Raw genomic sequence first — 14676 nt, forward strand, 5'->3', positions numbered from 1 at the left:
AGAGTAGTAAGAGAAGATTAGTGGTGAATCCACCTCAACAAAATGACTTTCGCGCTATAAGTCAAATATTATGAGACAGCCTGCTTGAGGTGTTAATCTTTTCTTGGTTCAAACGATGTCTAGTACATCTATAGATCACTACAAGATATTAGACTTGAGTGTGAATGCGTCGGCTATAGATATTAAGAAGGCGTTCAGAAAACTGGCTCTAAAGTATCATCCTGATAAGAATAAGACTAGAGAGGCCGAAGACAAGTTCAAGCAGATCAATGATAGCTACAAAGTCCTATGCGATCCACATAAAAAGGCGGATTATGATCGAGCAAGACAATTTACAGCCACCACCACATCGATGAATTCCGGAGAACCATTTGGATATGGATATGCTTATTCATTTGGTGCGGAATCATTTGCCCAAGCAGCAGGAAGAGAGTATGATAGAGCAAGACGTCAGTATGAAGAGTTCAAGAGAAGGCAGGATCAAGAACAAAGAGCACGTGTTAATGCAGAAAGGGCTAGACAATCAAGAATGGAGAAGGAGGCTTGGGAAAGAGTGTATCGAGAGAAAGAGAGAAGGCAAAATGATGGATACAGTCCGTTTGGTAACGCCTTTCATTACAGTCAGTTTGACGATGAATTTAGCAATCCGTTCTCTGGTTTCAGGCCGAGGTTCGACACGGGGAGCAAGAAAAAGGAGGATCCTAAGCCGGATCTACAAAGTACTAATAACGGCAAATGGAGCAAATCATCGTCTTCGTATTCATTTAAAGCAGGAGAGAAAACATATATGGGGCCTACTCCAAAGAGCACCGTAAATGATGTGAAAGAAACAGAGAATGGCAACGAGCAGAAGTCATCTTTACCCCCTTCACCTGAATCTGCTTTTTCTAACATTAACTCCGATTCTTCTTATCTGTCCGAAGACAATCTTCCAGATACTTCTGGTATTCAAAATGCGGATGCAAATGGATTTTCAAATCCGTTTGTGGCTCCAAAATTCGAGTTTGACCCATCATTTGCTAAGCCGAACATAACCGGTGACCCCGTTGACCCTGGTGACCCCGCTGGAACCGCTGGAACCGCTGGAACCGCTGGAACCGCTGGAACCGCTGGAACCGCTGGAACCGACGGAACCAAAGATGATCCCATTGTACTTGATGGCGGGACTGAAGAAGATCCTATTATTCTTGAAGAGTCAAATACTGAAGGTACCGAGAAGTCTAGCCCTAGAAGAGTTTCACGATCACCACACAGAAGTGGTTTAAAGATCAACGGCAAGCAGCGATTGTGGAATCCGCCTAGAAGTCAAAACGAAACTCTGTCAGGAAGGGCTGAAGCTAGAAATGAGACGGAAATGGATGTTGAGGAAGAAGAAGAGGAGTCTGATGAGACTGACGATACGTTTCATTTTGATGTGAATCACCTGGCACCATTTACAGAAACCTCTGGCGATTTCAATATGGATTCAATAGAGCGATCATTGAATACTGAAGAGCTGAACACTGATAAGAAAGAGCCAGGTAAGAGAAGAAGGGATTCGGGAGTTGATGAGTTTGGTAATCAAGATTACATGAACGAGCACGAGCAAGAACCCGCACCTAAAGTAAAGCCCTCTGTGAATGTGGATTCATCGGAAATACCTATTCATGAACCGGTGAATGGATCTCTACCTAGAAGACCTCCTGCTCAGCCATTGACTGCACAAGATCTTGGATTCGATTTCAGAATCATTGAGAAGATCCAATCAGCAGTGCCTATTTTATCCGCATCAGCCAGTCTTATGGAATATTGGCCCTATCTTGAATCTGTGGAGAAGTTTAATCTCTTGATGGCAGATTATACCAGACATAGAAGCGAGTTGAACCGTGAGAATATGGATAGAATTACTCGGGAGCCACTCAGTTTTCAGACCTATAGAAAGGGCATCGAGCTAGATTTGAAACTTAGAAAGTTTTGGAACACGGTCTCTGAAAACTGCAAGCTGGCTTGCGAACGCTATTCATAATGTATAATACTAATAATAATCCTTTGCTAATACCCAATTCGTATAGGAGCTGAGATTTTTGATAGGTGGAAAATTCTCGAGAGCGCGAATAAAAAGCCGAGGGAAGCTTGGACAAGTTTAACAGCTTGTGGCCAGTTTTGTTTCCTTGGTGCAAGCTTCAATATGGTCGAATCGAGGGGAAACGATAAGAAATCAAAGAAGGGGAACTCGAATTCTAATATGCAGAGTGTGGGCTCAAAATCACAGCAGTCTCAAGAAATTCCTAGAGATGTAAGATTACTTCGACTTATATTCGCTACTCAAGGTATACAGAACTACCAGGATCATGTTCCTTTACAACTCATGGATTTTGCTTACAGATATACATCTGAAATACTTCATGATGCCATTATATACAACGACCATGCACATGCCAATATAAACAACGCTGGAAATGCTGGTTCTCATCATAGTCAAATCAGTAATGAGGACATAAGGCTTGCCATCGCCGCCAGAACTAGCTATCAATTTCAACCGGTTCCACCCAAGAAGATGTTGATGAAATTGGCAGCAGAAAGGAACGAGAAACCTCTTCCCCCGGTTATGCCAATGTGGGGAATAAGGCTTCCTCCTGAAAAGTACTGCTTGAGTGCTAAAGAGTGGAAGCTAGACGATGAGGAGTTGACAGCGCCCGAGGCAAAGAGGCGCAAGGCAGAGAAACGTACAAAGAAGGAAAGTGAACGGCAATGAATCTCAGGGAATGGCATGCAATCCGTGTATAGTAGTATTGTACAAATAGTAACTTAACTAGCTAATATGATTATGCTCTGGTGTACAGATGCTCTGATAGTTTCAAAATTTTCGAGGCTGATTAGAGGTTTTACAAGGAATTAGAGGAGTTGAAACACAGTGCTGACTGCCTCTTTCACTCATTCGTTATTGAACATTGAACATGACATCAGTCACACAGGGTTCTATTCCCGAGTAAGTTTTGCAGTTTTCCATTTTAAGTTCAATTGATTTGAGTACTAACATATTTTATTAGAGTAGTGGAGAAGGTTATAGGAGAGTCTTTAGAACAAAGAACATCAATTCTGGATAACATAAATGATCTCGGTCCTCCTGATATGGTTCATTTGGCCAAGACTATGAACAATTCTTCCACTAAGATTCCTTGTACTGGAACTTTCTTTTATTATACAGGAGTTGACTCACGCAATTCGGCTACCATTGCCGCTCTGCTTCATTCTTTGGTAGATATTATGGGTGAGAAGCCTCAGCTGTGGTTCGGAAAACATAAATCATGGAAGGTTACAGAGGCAACATACTGTTCTTACAATGCATTTTCCAAATTGGACTCCCGTGTTAAGGTTCAATTTCCTGGAAGTGTTGAATCTTCGATGATTGATAGCTCTAATAATAAGGTGATGGAATCGGATAGGCTTTGGCTAGAAACCTACGTTTGTGCCATGGTACGTGCTTTAATTACGGCAGATAATGATTCGTCGGACTTTACTTCCGTGGTAGAGATTCGTAAGATCAACCCTCTGTTGAATAAGGAAGGTACTGACCTATTCTTGGAAGGTTTTGAAAAGCTTTTCTTTGAAGGTGCAAAACTTGGATGTTCTGAGGATATTCAAGTGGCTACCAATGGCAACAATTGTCTTGTTGATGCGTTTCTTAGATGTATTGAGCTTACAGGACTGTATGAAAAGGGTCTTGAGATCATTGGTCGACTCAAATCCATTGATCCATTTGTCTCATCCTTGGAGGCTAAGCTATGCTTCATGGGAGATCAAGAAGTTAAGGCCATAAAAGTGATGCATGATGCTGTTCAGCTTAATACTTTAGACGGAGAAATCATGACAATGCAGGCACAGTTCTGTCTTGATAAGGGACGTCTTGATATGGCCTTGCCTATCGCCACTAAGGCTGTCAATTCTTCCCCGTCTTATTTCAAGCCTTGGTCCGTTTTAGTAAAAGTCTATGTCGCCTTAGGGGAATACGAACAGGCTCTTCTTACGTTGAATTCATGTCCTATGGTTACCCATAAGGACAAGTATATTCTTAAGAGGATCAACAATCCAAAGTCCGAAGATATGCATTTGCCATTACCTATTGATGTCACTTTAGACAAGGTCTCTACTTTGAATTCTGTTGATGTGGCTGTGGAGCATAATAAAATTGACCGGAGCTTACTAAATCTTCCTGCTGCCAACCTAAAGTCAACTTTTGCGGAGGCTTACAGTCTATTGACCAGCATTGTTCATAAGACTGGTTGGGAGGCTTTACTCAAGTATAGGACTAAGGTCTTTGTTATGGAAGAGGAGTTTAAGATGGAAAATGGGAGTAAGGAGAGTGTTATTGACGGTCCTAAGAAACTTCCTGAGGCTACCATTTCTGAGGAAGCTAGGGCCCGAACTGCGTCTCTTAATGATGACTTCAAGAAGAAGAGATTATGCGAGAGATGGCTCGATAACCTCTTCATGCTTCTCTACGAAGATTTACGCGTTTACACCATGTACAAAGCTGAATTGATGCACTTTGATGCCCAGCAAATGGAGTTGAAGAAGACTACTTTAGAATGGGAGCTTACGGGATTGGTTGCCAATAGATTGGACCACTTGGAAGAGGCTGCTAAATGCTTTGAGATGGGACTTGAAGAACGGTTTAGTCCTCGCTGTACGTTGAAGTTGTTGCAGTACTACACGAAACAGCGTGGCACGAAGTTGGGGGACAGTTCCAAACACAACGAGTACAACGACACGATCTTGGAATTGATTGTTAAACTTCTTGTCTGGAATCATAGATGGTATTGTGGCTTTTCTCCAGAGCTTATTGAGGCACTTAGAGACCTAGTGAATGAAGTCGGTAGAGTGAAGGTCGAAAACGAAGTTAGGGTGAGATTTGATGACGGTAATACTGGAGTATTTGATGTTGTATTGGACAACTTACGATTTCTAGAGATTTATGGGACGATAGAGGCAGAAGAGTAGATATAGTTAGTTAATCAAAGATAATTAGCGAAGTTATCACGTGCGCGTCTCGATTCGAGGAACTCCATTAAAGGAGGTTGAAAAAAAGTAGACGTTTGTAGTGGTGAGGGAAAAAACCTACTTGAAGTGTTTGCAGACACTTGTTCTTTTAAGTATATACATTAAATAGCAGCATGGTAGGTATTGGATATATGTACAAATATTGATGTTTTACTAACAATGCTAGGTTACCATTTCGAACGCCCATGATGGGTTGATTCACGATGCAGTTCTTGATTACTATGGTAAAAGACTAGCCACCTGTTCTTCTGACAAGACTATCAAGATTTTCCAGGTAGAAGGCGACGATTATAAATTAATTGAGACTCTACAGGGTCACGAGGGTCCTGTTTGGCAGGTTTCGTGGGCGCATCCGAAATTTGGGATTATTTTGGCCTCATGTTCTTACGATGGTAAAGTGTTGATTTGGAAAGAAGAAGGTGGTGTTTGGTCTAACATTGCAGAATGCAGTGTGCATCAGGCTTCAGTCAACAGCATTTCGTGGGCTCCAAGTGAATACGGTGCTCTGTTATTGTGCACATCGTCAGATGGTAAGTGTTCCGTAGTGGAATTTCAGGAAGATGGCTCTCAAAAGACCATTGTGTGGCAGGCACATTCTATTGGTGTCAACGCCGGTTCTTGGGCACCTCCACAGAAAGAAAACATCCAGGAAAGACGTTTGGTCACTGGAGGCTGTGACAATTTGGTGAAAATCTGGCGGTATGATGCTGCACAGAATACCTACGTTGTAGAAGAAGCTCTTACGGGACATACTGACTGGGTTAGAGACGTCGCATGGTCTCCGTCCTTACTTTCCAAATATTACATAGCCTCTGCTTCCCAAGATAGAACCGTTATCATATGGACCAAAAATGTTGCAGACAAGATGTCTCCTTGGAAAAAGCAGCTTCTTAGACAGGATAAGTTCCCCGATGTTTGCTGGAGAGCCTCCTGGTCTATGAGTGGTAACGTTCTTGCAATTTCCGGAGGTGACAATAAGGTAACCCTCTGGAAGGAGAATTTGAATGGTCAATGGGAACAAGCAGGAGAAGTTGATCAATAAATAAGTTAGATGTACCTCTGTAGAGTTTATCTTTATTTGTATTAGTCGTTATAGTACATATTGTACTTATAGAGGAATAACCATGAAGTTAAACTGGAATGGTGGTGGTGCAGCCGGCCGGGGCATGTTGGCATTAGCGTTTCCATTTGCATTGTCGTTTTCATTTTCATTTTGATGGTTATCATTGTTAGCATTTCTTCTTCTTGCTGCTCTCCATCTAGCATATATCGTAAATCCAATAAATGATAGAAACATTCCTGTAAACAGAAGATCTTCTACTCCAAGATCTCCATTGGCTTCAAAGTAGAATGAATCTCCATTGTTGTTATTCTCTGCACCAGTAACGGAAGCAGCATCTGCATCTGAATCGAAGTCAGATCCGGCATCTTCTCCAGCTCCATCTTTCCCTCCCTGTGCAGCCATATCCCCAGTTGGAGACAGATTAATATCCGAACCTTCGATCTGCCTCTGTCTCAATTTGTCGTATAGATTTAGTAATTCTCGCCACTTGCGTCGAGGGAATCCATCGTCCTGTTCGGATGATTCGGTACATTCAACACCAATTAAACGAAACCACCATCGTTTCAGCTTCAACCTGATAAGAGCCAACTCCACCGGAATGTACGCATCAGGGTTAATAATGAGAGCCTTATCGTAGTATCTCTTGGCAAGATGTAAGTCCAACGGAACGCCAAGTCCTGCCTCGTATGCATGGCCTAAATTGTATGATGCTTGATGCGATCTCTTGTTAGATGCATCTCTGTAAATTCCCACAGCAGCTTCGAGATCAGGAGACACAAGAAATGAGGTCTCGTTTGACTTTTTCGTTTCATTTGTCATTCCCGACCAGTATAAATCTCCCAAAAATACCATAGAATCGATATTCCCCTGTCGAGCAGACTCTCTATAAAACCTCACTGCCGATTGGAATCGTTCTAATGGTACATGAGGCGCTTCCTCTAAATATCCTGTAGGCGGATAAAGCATATAAGCAACAGACGATTGTGCAGACTCAAAGCCAGCTTCTGCCGCCATTCCATATGCAACTAGGGCTTTCTCGTTGTCACCTTTCATAACCTGCGAAAAGGCCCACTTCAAGTCTGATACAGCGGGTTCAATCAGCTCAGCTAGCGCCTTTGCATTTGAAAGTGCAACACTTTTGTGCAAGCCTAAAGGATTTCCTTGAGAATATGATTGCATCAAACTGTATAGAGCGGGAGCATATTTATCGTATGAGGCCAGGGAAATCAATTTCCACCCCAATGGATCGTTCTGTGAGAGCATAAGTAGGCCAGACTGATAGTTTATGGCAGAAAATCCATAAAAGTTGGCATACAAAGACTTGGCCTTGGCCGGATTTGGCTTTTCAAGACCCAATCCATATTGATAGATAATACCAAGATCGGCGGCAGTACGAACAGATTGCACCAAAGACCAGGAGCTTTGAAGCCATGAACGAGCTGCTGTAAAGTTTTGAGGCGTCCCTTCTCCTCTTAAATACATGTGACCCACAGCATATGCGCATTTGGCAGTGAGAATCACTTCAAGGGTACGATCTATACGTCTAGTTTTCTTATAGTAACGAACAGAAGGTAACTTGAGACCCTCTAGAGCACACCCCTTTGCTAAAATAAATGCTCTTGTGTAGTTATGCGACATCAGATATCTTCCTTCATAGTTACGAAGGTATCCTTTGTAAAGTTGGGCAAGATAATGATCTGTAGGATTATCCAAATCCTCGAGATCGGCCAATGACGGATCCATAGATAAAGGATCCTCCTGTTTAATGGAAGACTTAACTTCACTAACGCCATGTCCGAACAAGCCGTCGTTAAAGTCACTCAATCTGACGTTATAGCTTTCGAGATTAGGAGCCAAAAGAGGCACCTCGAAGCCATTGATAGTGACATTGAGGTTAGCAGCAGGACCTCCTTCTGATTTATAAGTGTCCGTGCAATGCCGTGCAACCCTCGAATAGTAGTACAACGCCAACTGCTCGTTCTTCTCTACGGAGAGACCCATATAGTATCGATAACCCAAAGCCATTGCTGCACGTATATGGCCCATATCTGCAGCGAATGTATAATGAAGCAAAGCCTTACCATAATTGACCTCAGCCTCTCCAAATAGTCCCGTTGAGTAGCAGAAGCCTAAGAGATAATGTGCATGCGAGAACCAATTCGTGGCAGTACTGTTGGCAGTAACAGATTTCTCAAGATACCCCACAGACTTCTGCGGGCTTCTAGGAATCGAATAGTTACCGTATAAATAAATCTCGCCCAACAGATAGGCAGACTTGTCGTCATCACGGAAATCTGCCAGGTACTCCAAGCTGGAAAGTGCATGCTTTTGTGACAAAGAAAGAAGCTCGTACTGCTGGTGACGTCGCTCATTTTCAAATGTAGGGTACCAATCCAAGGCCATAGTAAGCTCAAACCCCGATGGCTCAACGAATTTTCTTTTTGCATAATCCACGGAAACTAGATCTGCCTGTCTTTGTTCTGAAGCTTCGGACTCGTTACGTAGTACATCTATGCAATGGTCGTAATCCCATATATCAGAAATCAGAGGTGCTTCGTTGTTGATAACCGACTTATCTCCCGTGCATATAACAATCCGGACAAATACGAGTGCGATACATGCCAGCAAAGAGCTCAAATGCTGCATTGATGTTGGTAAAGAAAAAAATATGGTGACTACCTATAATACATGATGATGATAATGCTCTGCTGGCCGTTAAAGTAGGGCGCGAAGCGATAAGATATGTGGCGCAGTACATAATTGTCATGTGGCTAAGGTAGAGAAGAAGGGAGAACCATGTACCATGGATAGATGAAACTGCTTTCCTCTGTACCTCTGCTCTTAACCTTTGGCATATCGGTCATTGAAATGCCTGTATTATACTTCTGTCCTTGTTTGGAACCCAGATCTTCTGAGGGACCATTTCCATTGACTTTATTAGATGACACGGCTTTCCATCGGCTTAGTTCGCTGCAATTCTGTTCGAAGTGTGGTCAGCTAAAATGTCACAGATGCTGTCAGCACAATATCCGGGCAAAGTTTTGTCCACAATGTTTGAATAAGATGCCATTGGATTTGATAAATTGCTCGAGAGGCTGCTTTAGGTGTCCGGAATGTCCGGGCTTATTGACTGCCTCATCAGAAGCGATAAGAAATCAGACAGGAGGAAAGATCCACGGTAAAAACTTTCATTTTGAGTGTCCTCTATGTAGCTGGAAGTTTTCTACGGGACTTATATACAAGCCGCAGCCATTGCAGAAGATTATATCGTCAATTAGAGATGAGAATGACTTTACGATAGCCTGTTTTAATGCCTTACAGAAGACGTATATTCAGGAATCTTCCAAACGAAGATTTGAATCTACACCAATCGATGCTTTCAAGCCATCAGCGAGCTCAGCAAGCGCAGCAGGCTCAGCAAGATATCCTATTTCTCAGAAAATAAGAGCACTCTATGAGATTCGATGTAAATCGTGCAAAGATGTTCTTGCGATACCTAATGTGGATAAAGTCAGTGCCGGGAAGTACCTGAAGGAATGCAATGCATTCAATTACGTTCCTAGAATTGTGGTTTCGAGGTTAAGAGATGATAAACGGGTAGATTGCAGGAATGGGCCACTTCTTGTTACTTTTTGTAATTTCCTGGAGAATGCAATCAGGGTGAAATTATCGGTTCCAGAAGAACTGAGTACCTTCAACAATGGAATGAGGGTGGTTCTTAGAGTTCCTTGTCCAGAATTTGAAGTAGGACCACGACCACAGAAAGATCTCAAGAAGCTTGATAATTACGTGAAAACGATCCCTACAGCGTCGTTAAATGACCATTCGAAATACTCTCGAGTCGAGCTTATGACCAGACCTATAGAACTACTTGAAAAAATAACGTGGTCAGAAGATCCCAGCTACCCGAGTGAACCCGTTGACCATGGGGCTAATTGGACCACAATAATGATAAATTTGAACGTCAGTGGCTTCCATCTGAATGTTGTTTCCATACCAATGTTTCTGGAGATCCAATCGGAGTCCCTTTCGTGTTCTCTTTGGATCAAGATCAAGATTGAGTTCGTGAATGGAGTTCTGAAATTCTGATTCGCGACTGAAAAATGAAAAAAGTATAAATACCCCGCAATTTCCTTGAAACGCGTTAATCATTCATATACTACACCACGAGATCTATACAATTATGTCTGAAGAGATAAAAATCGATCCTACAACTATTGCAAGACTTTTCCATACAGTGTCATTTTCAGACTCAGAAAATATTCGGATCACCAAAAAAACATTGGCTCTGGTTTCTGAGTATGCCAAATTGTTTACAGACGAAGCTATAGTACGTTCTAATGAGTACAGATTGGAAGAGAGACGTAGACTAGCCAACAGTTACCAAACAGATACGAATGAAATTAGTACGACTAACGAGGCTGCTCCAACAGGTGGAGCTCTAGACGCAAAGCATTTAGAAGCAATTGCAGGACTACTAGTGTTGGACTTTTAAGCTTTATAGAGTAAATATATGTTAAATGAAATATGGTTAAAGAATGGTAGAGGATAAAAGATAAAAGATAAAAGATAATAATTTGACAACAGAAAGCAGTAGATGGATCAACCTTCACGAAGCGAAGGGGATTCTGTAGGATCAATGGTGAACACTTTATCAGGGTTCAAGATCCTATATGGATCCAAGGCCATCTTAATCTTTCTCATAACGTCGATGGTATCATCACCAAGCTCCTGCTCCAAGTATACTTTCTTGCCGAAACCAATGCCGTGCTCTCCGGTAACGGTGCCGTCAGCGGCAATAGCTCTGGTGATCATCCTCTCAACAGCGGCCTGAGCAAGAGGACGTTGAGGTTCTTCGAACAGCAAAAAGCAGTGGTAATTACCATCGCCAACGTGGCCAACGATAGATGTCGGCAAACCGGTGGATTCAATATCTGCTTTGGTCTTTTCCAAGTTCTCGGCCAACTTGGAAATTGGTACGGCCACATCAGTAGTCCAAACCTTGGCGTCTGGTCCAACGTGCTTCTTACCGTAAGCAATAGTGGACCAAAGGGCGACCTTTCTTGCATTCCATAACTCAAGCTTCTCATCTTCATCTTGAGCGAACTTGAAATGATGGTTGTGATTCTCCTTACAGATTTCTTTGACATTTTTAACAATGGCTTTCAAACCTTCTTTGGAGTTATCGCCGATCTTCAACATCAATGTTGGAGCTTCGTCGTATTTAATAGAAGTCTCACCGCTATCGTTAACGAAATGCATCATCTTCTCGTCCAATAATTCCATAGCATCCAATTGCAGTCCACCCTGAACAAAGCTGGAAACAGACCTAGCTGCATCTGCGATGCTTGGGAAAGAGACAACGGCCACATTTTGATACTTTGGTTTAACGTTCAACTTAAGAGTAGCCTCGGTAACAATACCCAAGGTACCCTCGCTTCCAATGAACAAACCGTTCAAGTTATAGCCAGCAGATGACTTTCTAGGTCTCCGTTTAGTCTTAATGATAGTGCCGTCGGCGAGAACGATCTGCAAACTAATGACGTTTTCCTTCATAGTACCCCATCTTGCTGCGTTAGTACCAGAACATGAGGTACCAATCATACCACCGATGCAAGCACCTGGCTAGTGATATTATGTTAGTAAAAAAAGAAGAATAATCAGACACTACGATTACAGTATTGATATACTTACACCAGGGTCAGGACCAAACAATAAGTTATAACTAGACAAGTAGTCCCCTAGATCCTCCCATCCTACTGCTGGCTGGACGACTACATCCAAATCGTCCTTATGTAAAGCCACGATCTTATCCATTTTCGACAAATCCACGGAGATTCCCTTTCTCGTCGGTGTGAAATGACCTTCAAGCGAAGTACCCCCGGTAAATGGAACAGCCGGAACTCTGTGCTTGTGACAGATCTTCATGATTTCAGAAACTTCTTCGGTACTTTCCGGGTAGACAACAGCAACAGGTCTCTGATCATCGGTAGCATGTTTAGTTTGAAAAAATGTATCAGAGTGATCATCCAAGGTATTTTTGGTTTCAACAACTTTGTCTTTTCCCAAAGCTTGTATGATTTCCTGGATAGCCGGCTCGGCTTTCCCGTATTTTGGAGGAGTTAATTCCTTGATCTTAGTGGTTGAAGAGGCTGGGAATAAAAACGATGGTGGGTTCTCGGCCGTTCTATAGGAGACAAAGGTGGCACCAGCAAGAGCACCTATGAATAATAAGCCGGCACCTTTTGTGAAGTTTCCATTGGAGCGAGAAGTAGAGGTGGATGCAAATCTCAAACCAGATCTATCGCACTTAGTAGCTCTTTTAAGAGCACCTGCAGATTTTCTAAGCAAACCTTTGTAAGATCTTGTAAACATTGATCTGAAAAGTTAGTTTGGTGATTACAGAAAGAATAAAGTGATCACAGAAAGAATAAAGTAATCACCAGCAGGCCAAACCCCAAAATCCGGGGAATTTAGTGGGATGTTTATTGGATCAGAATTTTTTGAGATGTGAAACTTTTGATACGAAATGGCCGAAAACGGTAAATGAAAGGCTTCAAGAAAGCCACGGTAGCCAAGCTGTTATAAAATGAAAACAAATTACATGAAATCCTCGTCTCCAAAGTCATCGTCGTCGTCCTCAAGCATATCATTAATCTTGTCAGTTCTGAACGAGTCTCCTCCTCCAATGTTGAGCTTTCCCTTGACTTTCTTCTTACCAGTACCTCCTAAAGACGTACCTCCAGTCTTAGAGAGACGTATTTTTCTTTCGTCCTTGACCTTTTTAGTGACCTGCGCATTCAAAGTGGAGACGACTTTTCTAGTCTGCTCGAGACTCATTGGTTCGCACATTGTGGAAATGAGATCAATTGCCAAAGAATTAACGTATGTTAAAGGCTTAACTTTTGCTAGACGCTTCATTTCTCCTGCCAATCCTCTCCTCAACTTCTCATATCCTTGCTCATCTTCTGCAAGGAACAACGGATGCTCTATCAAGGGAGAATCAACCGTTAGAGCCACTCTGCTACCTGTTTGTTCGTCATCATCATCAGCCTCAAATAGCTCATCAAGATCTTCTTCATTGCTAGTACCATTGGAGTCTTCTCCCTTCTTCTTCTCACTAAGCTCCATTCCAGCAAATAATTCGGCCGCATTCTTAATATCCGCCTTAAGTTGTGCTTCCTTTAGCATCTTTCTTCTGGTGCTTCCATCCACTTTATCGATCTCCAATAGAACAGGCTTTTTACCTTTCTTGTTCTTCTTGTTTGCAAGTGCTTCTTGTTGTCTCTTTTTCAAAGCTTCTATCTCTGCCTTCTTCTTGGCAGCTTCTTCTTTCTTTTTCTTCTCCAATTCATCTATATCCACATCCCATGATTCTAATAATGGCTGATCATTAGCATCTTCATCTTCAACAGCTTCTTGTTCCCAATCATCGGCAACGCTAGCCTCATTAACAGAAGGATTTTTAAAATCTTCGTCTTCAAAAGAAAAATATATTGTTAGTAAGGATTCTCATCTTCTTATTCTTCATCTGAACCTTACTTACCCCATGACATCGTTATTATTGCGAGCTTTCGTGTGCAAAGTAGTGTGGATATCGGTGATAAATGTGAAAGGCTAAAATTTTTCAGGACGCGACGAAGAAGTGAGATCTACATAACCCACTTTCATCCCACTTTCATCCCACACGTTATTGTACTTTATCCACGCTGCTTTTTTCTAACCAATGATTACGTAATCTCAAACGATTTCTATTCTCTTCCGCGAAGGCGATCAAAAGTCAAGTCGAACAAACGCCACTGTATATCATCTTTAGACTTCACTTCACAGTTAATCACAAATGGTAGGTAAAATCGGAAGGATTCTTGATAATCCAATGTTACTAACAGTAATCACAGTCGCTTAGAATTGTGCCTGAAGAAAAGCAATTGACTGATGCCAAGAATACGCAATTTGGCCCTGCGGCCCCATCTGCTCCTGGTGTAGTGGATACGCTAAGATCCGGAGAAGCTCCACTCTCTATAAGCTCCAAGGTTAACAATAGACATCCCCTACAATCTAGAATTGAAAAGTGGGATCAAACACAGAGGGATTTGCAGTTGGAGACTTATAGAAGAACATTTGGTGTTGCTGATCCTATCAGAAGAGAGATGGAGTTGAATATTGTGAAGGAGACTGATTTCAGACCAACTCTGTTTGGTTTCTCTGCCATTACTAGTCCTAGTCTAGACATTTTACTCAATAAGGAGACTACTATTGGCTGGGAAGATATATATACAGGTAAGTTTGACAGCACTAACGTAATTTTCTTTTCACTGCATACTAACAACTTTTAAGGATTCAATGATGCTAAACCTACTGATTTCCATACTGAAATGGAGAAACAAATGGGTATTTAGGGTATATAGAATATGATATTTCATTCGATTAATGTAGTTCGTCCTACTGGGGGCCTGCCCCTGGGCCCTGCAAAACTCGGGCCCTGTAGAAGGCCCTGTAAAACTGGGGCTCTGCAAAACTTCTGCTAGGACCGAAAAATTTTTGTATGAAGAATCATCAGCGCATCTCAACCT

General features: G+C 42.1%; 9 protein-coding genes across 9 annotated transcripts; 6 read left to right on the top strand and 3 right to left on the bottom strand.

The window, feature by feature from the left end:
* Nucleotides 1-115: 115 nt before the first annotated feature.
* Nucleotides 116-2005, top strand: FOA43_003058 (uncharacterized protein; the record flags this gene model as incomplete). Its single annotated transcript, XM_038923336.1, has 1 exon — nucleotides 116-2005. One exon carries the CDS (start codon nucleotides 116-118, stop codon nucleotides 2003-2005), a length of 1890 nt encoding a protein of 629 aa, XP_038779264.1.
* A 162-nt stretch (nucleotides 2006-2167) lies between these two features.
* Nucleotides 2168-2734, top strand: FOA43_003059 (uncharacterized protein; the record flags this gene model as incomplete). The annotated part of the gene is made up of 1 exon (XM_038923337.1): nucleotides 2168-2734. One exon carries the CDS (start codon nucleotides 2168-2170, stop codon nucleotides 2732-2734), a length of 567 nt encoding a protein of 188 aa, XP_038779265.1.
* A 202-nt stretch (nucleotides 2735-2936) lies between these two features.
* Nucleotides 2937-4980, top strand: FOA43_003060 (uncharacterized protein; the record flags this gene model as incomplete). Its single annotated transcript, XM_038923338.1, has 2 exons — nucleotides 2937-2968; nucleotides 3030-4980. 2 exons carry the CDS (start codon nucleotides 2937-2939, stop codon nucleotides 4978-4980), a joined length of 1983 nt encoding a protein of 660 aa, XP_038779266.1.
* A 173-nt stretch (nucleotides 4981-5153) lies between these two features.
* SEC13 (GTPase-activating protein S13) lies at nucleotides 5154-6082 on the top strand (the record flags this gene model as incomplete). Its single annotated transcript, XM_038923339.1, has 2 exons — nucleotides 5154-5156; nucleotides 5207-6082. 2 exons carry the CDS (start codon nucleotides 5154-5156, stop codon nucleotides 6080-6082), a joined length of 879 nt encoding a protein of 292 aa, XP_038779267.1.
* Nucleotides 6083-6148: 66 nt separating this feature from the next.
* On the bottom strand, nucleotides 6149-8749 carry FOA43_003062 (uncharacterized protein; the record flags this gene model as incomplete). The annotated part of the gene is made up of 1 exon (XM_038923340.1): nucleotides 6149-8749. The coding sequence occupies one exon, from the start codon at nucleotides 8747-8749 to the stop codon at nucleotides 6149-6151; it is 2601 nt and encodes an 866-aa protein (XP_038779268.1).
* A 1537-nt stretch (nucleotides 8750-10286) lies between these two features.
* On the top strand, nucleotides 10287-10598 carry FOA43_003063 (uncharacterized protein; the record flags this gene model as incomplete). Its single annotated transcript, XM_038923341.1, has 1 exon — nucleotides 10287-10598. One exon carries the CDS (start codon nucleotides 10287-10289, stop codon nucleotides 10596-10598), a length of 312 nt encoding a protein of 103 aa, XP_038779269.1.
* A 107-nt stretch (nucleotides 10599-10705) lies between these two features.
* On the bottom strand, nucleotides 10706-12478 carry FOA43_003064 (uncharacterized protein; the record flags this gene model as incomplete). Its single annotated transcript, XM_038923342.1, has 2 exons — nucleotides 10706-11728; nucleotides 11798-12478. The coding sequence occupies 2 exons, from the start codon at nucleotides 12476-12478 to the stop codon at nucleotides 10706-10708; spliced, it is 1704 nt and encodes a 567-aa protein (XP_038779270.1).
* A 225-nt stretch (nucleotides 12479-12703) lies between these two features.
* FOA43_003065 (uncharacterized protein) lies at nucleotides 12704-13659 on the bottom strand (the record flags this gene model as incomplete). Its single annotated transcript, XM_038923343.1, has 2 exons — nucleotides 12704-13581; nucleotides 13650-13659. 2 exons carry the CDS (start codon nucleotides 13657-13659, stop codon nucleotides 12704-12706), a joined length of 888 nt encoding a protein of 295 aa, XP_038779271.1.
* Nucleotides 13660-13943: 284 nt separating this feature from the next.
* Nucleotides 13944-14502, top strand: FOA43_003066 (uncharacterized protein; the record flags this gene model as incomplete). The annotated part of the gene is made up of 3 exons (XM_038923344.1): nucleotides 13944-13946; nucleotides 14002-14383; nucleotides 14441-14502. 3 exons carry the CDS (start codon nucleotides 13944-13946, stop codon nucleotides 14500-14502), a joined length of 447 nt encoding a protein of 148 aa, XP_038779272.1.
* Nucleotides 14503-14676: the final 174 nt, after the last annotated feature.

The sequence above is a fragment of the Brettanomyces nanus genome, chromosome 3, assembly GCF_011074865.1.
Source record: "Brettanomyces nanus chromosome 3, complete sequence".
In the NCBI taxonomy this organism is placed as follows: domain Eukaryota; kingdom Fungi; phylum Ascomycota; class Pichiomycetes; order Pichiales; family Pichiaceae; genus Brettanomyces; species Brettanomyces nanus.